Source organism: Tupaia chinensis, unplaced genomic scaffold, assembly GCF_000334495.1.
Source record: "Tupaia chinensis unplaced genomic scaffold, TupChi_1.0 Scaffold143787_1, whole genome shotgun sequence".
Taxonomy (NCBI): Eukaryota; Metazoa; Chordata; class Mammalia; order Scandentia; family Tupaiidae; genus Tupaia; species Tupaia belangeri.
This window is the reverse complement of record NW_006203636.1, coordinates 908,544-922,811: the sequence shown is the minus strand read 5'-3', so window position 1 is coordinate 922,811 and position 14,268 is coordinate 908,544. Positions and strand designations below refer to the sequence as shown.

Here is a 14,268-nt window from a genome sequence, read left to right as displayed (position 1 = left end):
GACAGTTCTTAATTATTTTCTGATATTCAGAAAGGTTGGCCTTAACTTTTAGAAAATTATCTATTTATTTTTACAGAGAAATTATGTATAAACATGGTATAAAATTTGCCCCATACCATCCTTCAGTATATCTTCAACAGATTAGCTGGCAAATTTTGATTTCCTCAGGGGCAAACATAATTTATAAATATTCTATTTGTTTTTCGTTGATAGAAATTAAAATTCCAAAAAATTACCTTTTCCTTCTAGAAACTTTTTCATGAATTCCTCCATAGTATTTGTTGGTTGGAATACTTTCAGCATGTTTGAAAAGTGAAAAAATGAATTCATAACATCCTTAGGATTTCTACACATATAAATGATCTACAAGAAAATATACGTTCAGATACATATTTAGAAAAATAAAACATCTTTACTTGATCAAGTTAAATCTTTTTGAATGATATAGATCCACCTCAATCTGTAATACTCTATCAATTGAGGATTGTGAGAGGCATCGAGTATAAATGGTGCCAATCTATGTGTGACCCCAAAGGAGCATGCCATAAAGTAGAGCAACAGTGACAAAAGACTCTGACCAGAAGCAATAACTCTGAACACAGGTGTAAATCTCTTCAAAATTTGTCCATCAAATTGAAAAAACATACTCACTTTATTTCCCAATCCTCACCAGATATTCATTAAAACACACAAACAATAAACAAACAAACAAACAGAAAACACTAAAAGCTTGATGATGGTACTCAAACCCCACAAAAAGACCTTATTTAGATAGCCTTTCAAGTCTTTAGCAATTGAGAGGAGGAAAATGACAAACAAAAACTTAACAGAGATCAGGTTAAATTTCAACTTGTCACTGCATCCAGGGCAGCGACAAGAAAACAACACAGCAACCATCAGCATGACTGCCAGTGGGGACCAAACCTCAAGTGTGGCAAAGAAGGCCATTGAAGAGGAGCCTGTCTTCAACCATGACTCCACTTGGGCCATGTCCAGTGTATAAGTTACAAGAACATTAGAAGTCAGACTCTCTCCAAGCACTACATCTAGAGGCTGCCCCTCCAAGGCCCTCAGGAGAACCAGGGTTCTCAAAGCCAGAAAGTCTTGCTACCAATGATTGTCAGTGCCAGGTATGGGAAGACCCCACCTTAACCATCACCAATGCTGAACCCAGTGTAAACGTTGTGGTGGCAGGTAAGCTGATCGCTTTTTTAATACATCTGGTACACCTACTGGTCTTAATTATGCCAGACTCCCATATACTTCCTCAGTCTTTTGCAGGGGTTGATGATCTTATTGCAAAGCTTTTACAGATCACTCCAATTCCCTGCCTCACTGGGAAAGGCACAACCTTTGCCAACTCTGGTCTTGGAACTGATATTAAACAGGAACAGCACAAGACCAACAATTATAAGGTTAAAATGTAGAGAATACTCAGGTTTGTAGATAACATTATGCTGGCTAAGGGTATTAAAGATTATCTTAAAACTCTTTTTTTTTTCTTCTAGCAGAGCTCAAAATAAGATCTGAACCTCCTGGCTACACTCCAATACCCTTTGGAGTAAGAAGGGAACCCCAAATAGCCTTAGGAGCTCCCCAAGAGAGCTGGTGCTGTGTTTGAATTTTAAAAAAGTGGAATGGAATTGGGACCAGTAGATGATGTAATAATTATGTCGCTGGACTCCCATGTGGTCAACAGAGGTCTTAGTCCTGGACCCAGAGACATAAAAGTCACTCTGGCCAAGTGTGTGTGTGTGTGCCCAAAATCCTGAGAGGAGAATATAGGAGAAGGGATTGCAGCATAGCTATCTCCCATGGAGGGTGGCTTTTCCTTCTGCCGCCTCTGCTGCTTCATCTCTGTCTCTCTGGCAAGTGCACAGGCACTATAACAAAAATGTCTCTTGCAAATAAATAAATAAGACCCTGAAACACAGGAAATAATCTCAAAAAGAGAAATGGGATTACATCAGTTTAAAAAGCATCAGCAAAGAAAAAGAAACAACAATTATAGCGAATTGACAACCCTCCAAATTGGGGAATATATTTGCAAACTGTGCCTCAGATAAGGGACTGATAACTAGAATATATAGGTAACTCAGCAAGCTTCCATGATGTTTTCAATTCAATTAAAAGATGGGCATATGAACTGAACAGACAACCTTCTAAGGAAGACACGTAAAGAACCAAAAGGCATTTGAAAAAAATGCTCAACATCCCTTGCCTAATGGAGATGCAAATGAAGCCTACAATTAGGTATCACTTAACCTCAGTCAGAATGACTAAGATTAAAAAATATCCAATAAGGGCCTTGGAGGCAGTGTGGACTCTGATATGGCTGAGTCCCAGTCTGGCAGCTTGCTTTCTCACTTTCCCTCTCTCTCACATTCTGCCCCTCTCTAGTCTAATTAAAATAAATAAATAAATAAATGTTAAAAATAAAATAATTATTAAAAAAATAAAATAAACAATGATAATTGCTGGTAAAGTTGTGGAGAAAAGGGAACTCTCCTACACTGTTAGTGGAAATGCAAACTACTTGGACAATAATATGGAGATTCCTTAAATATCTACACATAGAACTATCATATAATCCTACAATTTTACTCCTTGTTATCTACCCAAAGGATAAGAATGCACTTAGTCAGAAAAAACACATGGGTAAACATCCATGCTGGTTGCAGCATTATTCACATTTACTAAGACACGAAACCAACCCAAATATCCTCAAATAAATGAGTGAACTGAAAAAGTGTGGCATATATACACTATGGAAAAACACTCAGCCATAAAACAACAGAGAGACCATGGCATTTGATAGAAAGTGGATGAATATGGAAGATTTACTGCTAAGCAAAGCAATCCAGACTATGAAAAAGAGACACTGTGTGTTCCCTCTCAATATATTTTGAATGTCTGCACGCTATGGCAAAAACTAAAGGCATATAGCCATGGAGAGCTACCGTGGATACTAGAGAGAATGTGAGAGGAGGGCGTTCCTCTTCCATGAGCACACATGCTCAATAGCAAATTGAAAGGAAAAAATGTGAAACTCTAAAATAAATCTCCAATAAATTTTAACTTTCATGGATGTTACCATCTTATATTTTCCTAAAATTCATTCCTTCACCAAATGTTAAACTTGTCTGCTCACATTAGCTTCACTTATCTTTTTCACTCTCTATTCTCCCTGTCATTTTATGAGGTACTTTGAGTCGTAGACCATCTATAATTTCCTTTACAGGTGTAGTTTTGACTGTACCATCTCTAGTCTCCTGTTACTTCTCTACATCATTATTCACAACAACAGTACCTAGTAGAGTCTTCTAGACTGCAAAGATTTCACAAGTTCAGATATTTAAAAGAAAGCTCTGAGGAGCAGCTGATGGCATAATGATTACATCACTGGACTTCCACATAGTCAACCATGGTTTGAGTCCTGGACCCGGTGTCTTAAAACCCATGCCATTTGTGTGTGTGTGCAAACCATAAATCCTGAGTGGAGAACAGAAAAGGGATTGTGGTGTGGCCAACTCCTGGGAGGTTTTCTTGCTTTCTGTCTCTCTGTCTCTTTCTGGCAAGTCCACATGCCCTACTGCAAAAACCTCTCTGGAAAAGAAAAAAAAAGGAATCTTCACTAAGCAGAGAATGAATAACTTTTACTTAGAGACAGAATACATGGGGCACCCAGCATAAGAGAGTACAGTTATTCACTGGGGGTCAGAGAGACACCCAGGCAAAAGGTCCCAGGATGTATATTAGCACCATGATGCTTCAGTCTCCAGGCAGAGGCTGTAAAATCTGTAAGATGAAATAGGCAGAAGTTCTTGGTAGAAATTTATGTTGCTTTAGTCACGTGGCAAACTCACATATTCTAGCATGTTATGCTAGTTGATAACCTTTCATGACATATTTGCCCAGGGGTCTGCAATAGTAATATGTCACAAATACCTTTTATCAATCTCACTGCCTTTATATTGACTAGTGTCAATGGTTCATATTCAGGCATTCCCAGAGATCCTCTGAATCTAAATTCAGCTGTAAGTTAACTATGTCCTACGCATATATATCTAGTTTACAACTTCCCTGTGCTGGTGGTCCCCCTTATGATCATGTCATTCAATGATTTTTTTATTTTCTTACATTCAACCACTGTGTATCATTACAACACACCAAATCACTTCTCCCGTTCTGAATACAATGTATAAGACTGAACTCATATTGAGCAAGTATCTTTTCTGACAACCGTGATATGAAACTTGAAATCAATCACACAGCAGGAGAAACAGTAGGTGAAATGAGTAAAAATTAAAATGAAAAAGTACATTAAGACAAACAAAAATAGAAGCACAGTATACCAAAACTACTGAATGTAACAATCATATTTCTAAGAAGTTTACTTTGACAAATACTACATTTACAAAATAAAGTCTTGGGGACCAGCAGGTGGCATGGTGGTTAAGGCACTGGTCATTCCCACATGGCTGACCATGGTTCAAGTCCCAAACCTGGTGGCTTGCTTTCTCACTTTCCCTCTGTGTTCCCTGTGTGTCTCTCACTGGTCAAATTAAAATAAATGAATGAATAAATAAAATAAAATAAATAAGTATTTAAAAAAATGAAGTCTTTATGTTAACAACTTAAATTGATCATGCAAAGAAACAAAAAATTAAAAACTAAGCATAGTTACAGAAATAATATCAGAGGAGAAATACATGAAATATAGACTGGAAAAACAATGGAAAAGATCAATGAAACTATTATTTGGCTTTCTGAAAAGCAACATAATTGACAAATCTTAAAGTAGACTATGAAAAAGAGAGAATACTCAAATATAGAAAAATCTGAACAAAAGAGAAGACATTACAATCAAACCCAAAACTACAAAAAAAATCCTAGAGACAATTGTAATACACACCAACAAATTGGATAACCATGAAATAAATAGACAAAATTCCTACAAGCATACAGTTGTACACAACTGACTCCTTGGGAAATAGAAAACAGAAGAGACAAATAACAATTAAGTACACCGGATGTGTAATGAAAAATGTGCCAAGAAAGAAAAACCTAGCTGTGATGGCTGCATTGTAAAACTATCCAAAACATTTAGGAAAAGCTAAACCCAGTCTTAAAAAATTTTCGAAAAAAAAAAATGAGGCCTAAGGAACATTTCCAAACTCAAATGAAAAAGAGGAAGAAGTATTAAGGAAGAAAGAAAAAAAATCTGTACAAAATCATCACAAACAAATTTAAAAATTGGCATTACCTTTGCCCTTATCTCAGAGTAATTACATTGAACTTAAATGGAGTCAATTATCCCGTGGAAAAAGAGTGGAGCAAGCCATGGTCTGTAAGTGATAGTATGCCACTCTGCAAGGCTGCAGTTACATGGAAGACAGCAGTTGGATTCCAGATCAACCTGAAGCATATATGTATGTATGGGTTCACACATGTGCTTGATACAGAATGGCTGGAAGGCTGATTTGGGGGTGTTGAGTGTAATGAGAACTTTTAATGGGTGCCTGTTTTGGACTTTCTTGCTCTCTCTCAAAATATGATAAACAGAAAAAAAACATTAGAAACTCACCTCCCCTCAAAGGATGCACATAAAATGAAAGTGAAGAAGTGGAATTAAATATTTAATATTAATGGAAACCAAAAGAGCAGACTATGAAAATTTTAATTAAAAAATTGTAAAATAGTGAAAAACATAGTTCACTAATTAATATAAATGAGGTCGATTCATTAAAAGGATATATCGATTATAAATTTATATGTACCTGGGCCAGCTCTATGACCTGCTGATTAATGGAATTGGATCCCACATGATCTTCTGCATGATGTATTTATAATTTCATAATGCTTTTCTTTTTCCAGCCCTGGAGCCTTGCGAAACACACCTGGTGCATGAAACCATCCCCAAAATCCCATCATGGATGAGAAATGGAGGAGTTTGCAGGGTCACGTGTCATTGGGTCATGCTTATTTTCTCTTCCTCTCTCCTCTCTGTCTGTCTAGTGAGTGCGCATGCTCTCTGGCATTACATTTCAACATATTTACATCTAAATGTAAAACGTATATGAATGGGTCTGAAGGGAGAGATACCTGTACTATGACAATTGTATGGGACTTTATCACCCCAGTTTCAACAATGGAGAGATAGAAAACTCATCACAAAATACTGGCCTTGAACAACGCTCTAGACCACATAAACCTAACAGACATTACATCAAATGGAAACAGAATACACATTCTTCTCAAGCACACAGGAAACATTTTCCAGGATCGATCACATTGTTATGCCACAAGACAAAATGTTAGCTAATTTTAAAAGATTGAAATGATATCAAGTAACTTTTCCAACCTCAATAATATAAAATAGAGACAGTTTTAAAGAAAAATTGAGAAATAGAATTGAAGGAGACACATGTAAGCGGGAGAAAATACATGATAATAAATTGGAAAAAATAAATTTATTCAGATGTCTATAATTCTCCAACTGATCTGCACATTCAATTCATTCCATATCAATGTAGAACTCACTGGAGCAGAGAGTAGACAGTACTAAGGAAAAATAAGTACAACGGGGAGGTACTGGTCAAAATATACAAACTTGTATTAGGTTAGTTATGACCTACAGATCTTTTGTACAGCATGGTGACTGCATTTAATAAGAGTAATGCATTATATACTTGAACATTGCTAAGAATGGAGATCTTAAATATTCTCGCCACAAAAAGTAAGCCAGATCTTTTGCCTTAATCATTTCATAATGTATACACATATCAAAACATAGCATTGGGGGTCAACAGATGGTGTAGTAGTTAAAGCATTGGACTCCCACTTGGCTTTCCACTGTTTGAGTCCCAGACTCGGAAGCTTGAAACTCACGCTGGGTGTGTGTGTGTGTGCATGTCCATGGTCCTGAGAGGAGAATGGAGGAGAAGAGATTGTTGTGTAGCCAACCCCCTTGAGGGTGATTTCTCATTTTCTCTCTCTCAGTCTCTATCATTCCAATGAGCAAACAATGCTGTATAGCAAAATTCCATCCCAAAAAGAAAAAAAATCATAATATTGAACAACATTAATAAATATATTTTTCTCGTCAATTATACTTTAATAAGGATGGGGGAACCAGCAGGTGGCGTGGTGGTTAAGGTGCTGACACTCCCACATGGCCGGCCACGATTCGAATCCCAGAACTGGGGGCTTCCTTTCTCCCTTTCTCTCTCTCTCTCTATCTCTCTCTGTGTGTGTCTCTCTCTGGTCAAATTAAAATAAATGAATGAATAAATAAAATTAAATAAATAACATTTTAAAAAACTTTAATAAGGATGAAAAGAAAACTAAGTGACAAACGTAATGGCTGGTAAAGGAACACTGAAATCATAACTATAATTTTCAAATGATAAGCACTAATTAGTGAATAAAGTGTAGGAGTGCTATTATACATTGCAAATGGAAGTTAAAATGAATCAGCTGATGTGAAAGAATGAAGAAATGGAAGAGGTAGAAAATGTAAATGTTATACAAAATACTCATGGCAGGAAATCAATACATAATGTTTTAAACTGAAAATATAAAAGTTTTCCTAAAGATAAGAAAGACTTACGAGCATAAAACCTATAAAACATTTACTGAAAATGTTTCTAGAAGAATTTCTGAGAATTGTGGAAAGAAGGGTTTGGAATGATGATAAAAAATATCCTTGCTTTTTGGGTACTTTTAGAGGTATTTTATTTTATTGATGGCTTCATTTTACTTTAAAACAAAATATGATTTTATTACATTATAATTAAAAATCAGAGAATGCTACTACCACAACAGCAATGCTCATAATAACAGACGTTAAGCTAAGCAATTATCATTTCTGCTCCTTTTCTTGCCCCTCTCTAAGCTTAGTGTGAATACACTAAGGCAATACTTTCCTTTGAAAAACACAGTGTGATAAATTATTTCTATTTCTTACTTTCGCTTTTTTGTTCTTCAGTCCTCTTGGTACCAAATAATATGGTAAGTGGCTACCAATAATTCGAGGAGAGGGCGTCTTCTCTAAGTCAACGTGAGAAACATTGTACTCCAGGAAGGGGGCTCTTAAATTCAAAGGCCTTGTGTCAGTTTTATTACGATAGCCCTCGAAATGAATCAAGCACAATATTTGCAGAATCCAAACAGTTCCTATAAAATAAAACAGCAATGGTTTTAAACATCTCAATAAAAACAATGTCATTTATTGTATTATTTTCAATGTGGGGGGTTGGTTGTTAAACTTCCCAATTTGGGACCTGCTTTGCATTTGTCTCTATGGTTCAGTAGTTTATACTAAGCTCAGAAGGAAAAACTACATATATATCCAAACTACCCTCACCCTTTATCTAGACTCCTGAAGTAATAGTCTCTATCCTTCATCCTATATGTACTTTTTTCTTTAAAAATACTATTATTGTAATTTCTGTTTTACATAGAATAGCTGTACATGTTTGTGAGTTACAGAGTTGTTTTTCAGAGTATGTACACAGTATGCAATAATCAAATTAAGTAAAAGGCGTTTTCAGCTCTAACGTTTATCATTATTTTGCCTTGTGCACACTAATTACCTCTACTGTTCTATAGGCCACATAACCATGGGAATTACTATTTTGAAACAAAACCTCGGTAATATAAGTTGCCTACCTTAATCTTGTAAGTGCCATGCCTTAAAGTTAGAAGGAAATCCAATCTGCTTACCTTGATCTAAAAAATTCTTGAACTCTGGCCTACTTCCTAATGATCACATGTCATATCCCTCCTCTCTTGACCCACTATGTGTAGTAACAATATATTCTCTCAATTCACATAACTGTAGAGCCCATTCTGGTGAAAAGTAGATGCATTTGCTGTTCCTACTCTTGAAAGTGTGTAACAAACAGTAGGGACTCGATAACTATTAGTTATACAAATAAATAAATTAGCTTTTTATCTTTTAGTGAAGTTCCATACTCTCTGGGCTCTTAACAGGTAAATTATGTGTCTTCAAATTTTTTGTTTCTTTACACAGTCCTCTATGACTCAAGAATTTTTTTCACTAGCTAAAAATTACTAAGAAGTTGGGGATTGTATTTACTTTGCCCACTCTCTTAGCACCTTACTTTCTCCTAATTAATATTCAACAAATATTGTGAGATGCCTACTTCCTGGTCTTTTCTCCAATTTTTGAATCAAACCACAAACTCTGGAGTTAATCCAAACTTCTCAGAAATTGTATTTAACTCTGTATAAAAATGACTGTGCAAGTAGAAAATAATTTTTCCTTTCTCTCATTGCCTTTGGCCTTCTTTCTCTGACAAACTTTACAGCAGACTTTAAAGTGAAGATTAGTGATCCATTAAAACTGACACAGAGAAAACTAGGTACATTGGTGTGGCAGTTTGTTGTCATGTATACAGTGTCTTTCTGAATGGTGTCCATTTGAGCAATACTAAACTGTTCCTTAAGGGGACATACTAACAAATAAGAAATTGTAGTATGGATACAAGTACATTAATAGTTTCATCATAGATAAATCTCATTAATTAAAAAAACATTTCTGGACATGCTTTTGGAAGCCATATCTTACTCTACAAGCTTACTTACTTCATGAGAATGTATACACAACCTAATATTACAGCTTTCATATGCTCTCAAAATTCAGATGTTGAATGTTTTCGCTACAGACACATGTCCCAAATTGTGCAGCATTCACAAATCTGTGAAAAATCTTAATACAAATATTCCTACTTCAAATTTATTATGGATCTGTGGGATTTATACATATGTCCAGCTTACCAGATTTGGGATAGGATATAACAAAAATGTCATTATCTCTAATTTCAAAGTCTTCCAGCTTTTCTAAAATATCATAATCAACTACGGATGACTGAAAATAAAATCCTTTGAATTTTAATAGTTCTCCTTCTTTTTCCATTATTAAGAAATCTGCAATTAAAAGAAGAAAGCAATGAATTAAATACATAATACTCAAGCTATCTAGTTTTAGTTTGGTATTATACATAATATATTTCTAGATAACTTTTTGTTAAGTTTACTTATTCATTTCTTTTTTTTTTTTTTTTTGAGAGATTTTCACTGTAGGGCACGTGCGCTCGCCAGACAGACAGAGAGAGACATAGAGACAGAAAGCAAGAAATCACCCCCCAGGGGGGATGGTCATGCCGCAATCCCTTTTCCTCCATTCTCCTCTTGGGATCTTGGGCACGCACGCACACACGCCCGGCGTGAGTTTTTTAAGCCACTGGGTCCGGGACACGAACCGCGGTCGACTACATGGGAGTCCAGCGACATAGCCATTACGCTAACTGCTGGTTCCCAAGTTTACTTATTCATTTCTTTTGAAAGCTAGAGAGAGAGAGAGAGAAAGAAACTTCTGTGAGTCTGAGCACTATGATACACTCCCAGAAACAGCCAGCCCCAGATACTAAGCATATGTATGCCTGGCATATGTAGGAGCACTCTCCTATCTAGGTCAGACTTTCAGAGTACCCAGTCCCTCCCCCAAATTACTTTTAATAAATGCAAACTACAAAGTATTATTTTAACTTTTGAATTGAAATTTTATTCAAATACTTTGGAGGTTTGTATTTATCTTTGTTTATTATCATAAGCATGCAGATGTTTGCTTTGTCACTTAAATATCTTATTTCAATTTAGTTAATACAAGGCAACTACATTACGAGAAGACATAAAAGCCTTCCTTTTACAACTTCTATTCTCTCCTCTTTACTACCTGTTTCTCACCTTCTTTCATGGTCTTGGGACTTCACTGCCCAAGTCCAACAGGTATCTAGGAGCACAGAAAAGTAAGTGGCATAGGTTCCACTATGAAGCAGCATGGAATCCACATATTGTCCCTATAAGGGAAATAGTTGCCACACAGAAGCAGCAAAGTGGGTACCTCCAAAGCCCTATGAAATGGGATGTGAGGGAGAAGGATTCACAGTAGATGAATCCTTGTTGGGATACGTAATCTATGACAGCTAAAGTAATGAGGGGCTAAAGAGGTTGATAGTAGAGATAATAGACCAAAGAGGGAAGAGTAGAAGAAATGTAAAATAATTACTTGGTGTTTCCTTGGGAAAATAGTTTTAGTAAGCAATTTTAGAAAAGTGTAATGCTAGAGAGAACATCTGAGGTAATGAATTGAAATTAAAAATACAAACATGTTCTATTTAATGTGATAAATATTTGCATAAACACATACATAGTTACAAATATATATATATGTGCATGCGCATGTGAATTTTCTAGGCACTTCTTGTGAGTTAAATGCAACAAAATCATAGTAATACAAAGGACTCTTCAAATCAAAATCTTGCTTTCTTCTTATTACTATCCATAAAAACAACGTGAGTTTTAGGCTATGTGTCCCAATGCAGGGCTAATACAGAAAAATAAGCCTGAAACTTCTTATACCAAATGTAAGGAAATACTCAAAGATTCATGGAACATCTCAAAAGAACACAGGATCTGTTTGAAGTACTTTTGTTCAACAGATCTATGGTAATGCTAATAGTAGCTTCGTAAGTGTATGGGGTGCACTAATATAAACAATGGAATATAAAAAGACTTCATGAGTATTTTTTAAATAACTAAAAATTAAAATAATAGTAATGGAGAAGTGAAACTTCATACCTAGAATATCAACTGAAAAATATAGAAAAACGTTGGAGTCTGGTAATCACTATTAGGCCATAATAGATTAGATGATTAAGACAGGATTCATTTATACTTATTTATACAGCTTCAAGGACTAGTAGTTGGCAGTTGAAATAGAAACAAGATATAGGCATAATATCAAAAAAATTCCTAAAATATTAATGGAAGCCACAGTGAAAATGGTATAAACATATATACATACATTTCCACACAAACACATATACATATACTCATATTTAAAGTCTAGAAATGATTGCAAGAGCACCAGGAACTGAAGAAATATTTCTTCAAGAAAATCTAATAAACTTGGTAAGAACAAGTAGTATCTGGTTTTTCAACACCAGCCTGCTCCTTTTCTTGCCCCTTTCTAAGCTTAGTGTGAATACACATACACACACACACACACACACACACACACACACACACACACACACACACACATTATAGGAACCCTGATAAGCCATTGTCGTGGCAAAAGAGGGAAACATTACAAACCTCAGTACGAATACATTTCTTCCTCTCATACCCCACCCATTTAAAAGCACCCACATCTAAGCACTGATATCATTCTGAAAGTGGATACCAAAATCCCCATGCACAGTTCCAGGGCTGTGGCTTTAGAGACATTACTTCAGGGGATGGAAAGATCATAAAATAGAATTGTAACCTCTCCTTAACGGAACTGATTTCAGTTACAGTAGAGTGTGTAGTGTTTCAAGGCTAGTGCTGCTCACAAAAACAGTTGAGACTTAAGGTCATCAAGTGGCATGGTGGTTAAGGCACTGAATTCCACATGACTGACTATGGTTCAAGTCCTGGACCTGGTGTCTTGCTTTTGTACTTTCTCTCTGTTTCTCACTGTCTCTCTCTCTTTCTGGTGAGAGAACCCTATATAAAATTAAAATACTAATAACAACAAATAAAATTAAATCTCAAAAATATAGTAGAGGCTTTTGTGAAAAGTAATTAAGAGGAACTTGTAGAATTACCAGCAATATAAGCTATGCCATAGTCTGTCTATAGACAGCTACATATTCATTCAAGGTTCCTCATTATTCCCATTAGTAAAGTATAATAAAGATCATAAACCAATTTTAAATTCACCAGTCTTGAATTTTGCACATGTTCTGTGGGAAGAAACAGGCATATTCTATACAATTGATTTCTCAACCTTTTCCCTAAAGAAGATAGGCAGCTGTGCTCAGAGCCTTCTGTATTCTTTCCTAAGAGTCAGTGCCAGGAAGTTTTCATTCCAACACTCTACCCAGTACTAATGTTTGCTCATTGAGGAGTACTGAGAAGGTGTAGGCATAATAGCTTATAAATGTTATGTTCTCACCTTATGGTAGCATTGTATGCAATGAAAGAATTTAATATGCTCACATACAATCAAAACAATATAGGTTGACAATTGTAACTAATTATGTTTCTTCAATTCTATTATTTAATCTCTTTGGACTATGGTGAGTTTATATAATTCAACTGTTTAAAAAGTCTGATTCTGAATATATGAATCAAACCTGTAATATGAAATCATTAATAACTTCTCTGACATGCACAAATCTGATGATGTTCACTTGCCCTTTTTTTTTTATTCATGCAAAACCCACACTATTAGTGATGAAGTTTTTAGGGAGTTTGAAATTCTACTAGGGCTCATGTTTCTTATCCATGCTCACTTAGCACTATCTAATCCAACTGGATTTACCTGAAGTAATCCATTCACATTCACTGTTACAATTAACATGCAGGGAGAAGACGATTCCTCATGACTACTGCAAACTAGGTATTTCAGGGCACACGAGAAATGAAGATTTTCTGCTGATAATTCAGCCTCCAGCAAACAAGCTAGTGTAGCAGGAGAGGCCAGGCCTTTAGAAGATGATTCCTCATGGCTACTGTGAACTAAGTATTTCAGGGCACATGGGAAATGGAGAATTTCTACTGATAATTCAGCCTCCAGCAAATAAGCTAGCGTGAGTTAAAGTATTCCTCAATATCTATTGAATCTGCTGCACCAGCTATCGCAACAGAATGGCAAAGACAATCTGGATCACCTCTGTCTGCTTGCTCCTGAACATTCAGACTGAACTTCAAGAATTTGAAAAAAACACACCATCCATCAGATGACAAGAAATCACCACCGGACCACAAGAAACATGGGAATGCAAGAAAATATCTCTCCTCCAAGGGAAAAGAGTAACTCTTCTTCATCCACAAGCAGTTCAGTGAAAATCATGGAAATGTCTGATAAGGAATTCAGAGCATTCATAATATCGAAGCTAACAGAGATGGAAGAGAAGAGAGACAATGAACTGCTAATGAGAAAGGAGAAAGAAGTTGACGAGTTCCAGGAGATGAGGAAATTTTTGCAAGAGGAATTACACACTTTACAGAAGACTCAAATGGAACTGTTAGAGATAAAGCCTATAATACAGGAAGTCAAAATCTCCCTTGAAAGTATTAAAAGCAGACTAGATCATTCAGAAAATAGAATCTCAGACATAGAAGAGAAAATGGCTGGCCTAGAAAAATACACCACGAAGACTGAGAAAATGGCACAAAAATTTGAGAATA

General features: G+C 35.8%; 1 protein-coding gene across 1 annotated transcript in view; it reads right to left on the bottom strand.

Annotated features, from left to right (window-relative positions):
• Positions 1-201: 201 nt before the first annotated feature.
• LOC102496530 (amine sulfotransferase) overlaps positions 202-14,268 on the bottom strand; it is a 15,528-nt gene continuing 1,461 nt past the window's right edge. The window contains exons 2-4 of the mRNA XM_027766910.1: positions 9,805-9,954; positions 7,970-8,178; positions 202-363 (exon numbers count right to left, since the gene is read on the bottom strand). Coding sequence (XP_027622711.1) covers positions 217-363; positions 7,970-8,178; positions 9,805-9,943 — 495 coding nt within the window. The 5' untranslated portion in view covers positions 9,944-9,954 and the 3' untranslated portion in view covers positions 202-216. The remainder of the gene's footprint in view (positions 364-7,969; positions 8,179-9,804; positions 9,955-14,268) is intronic.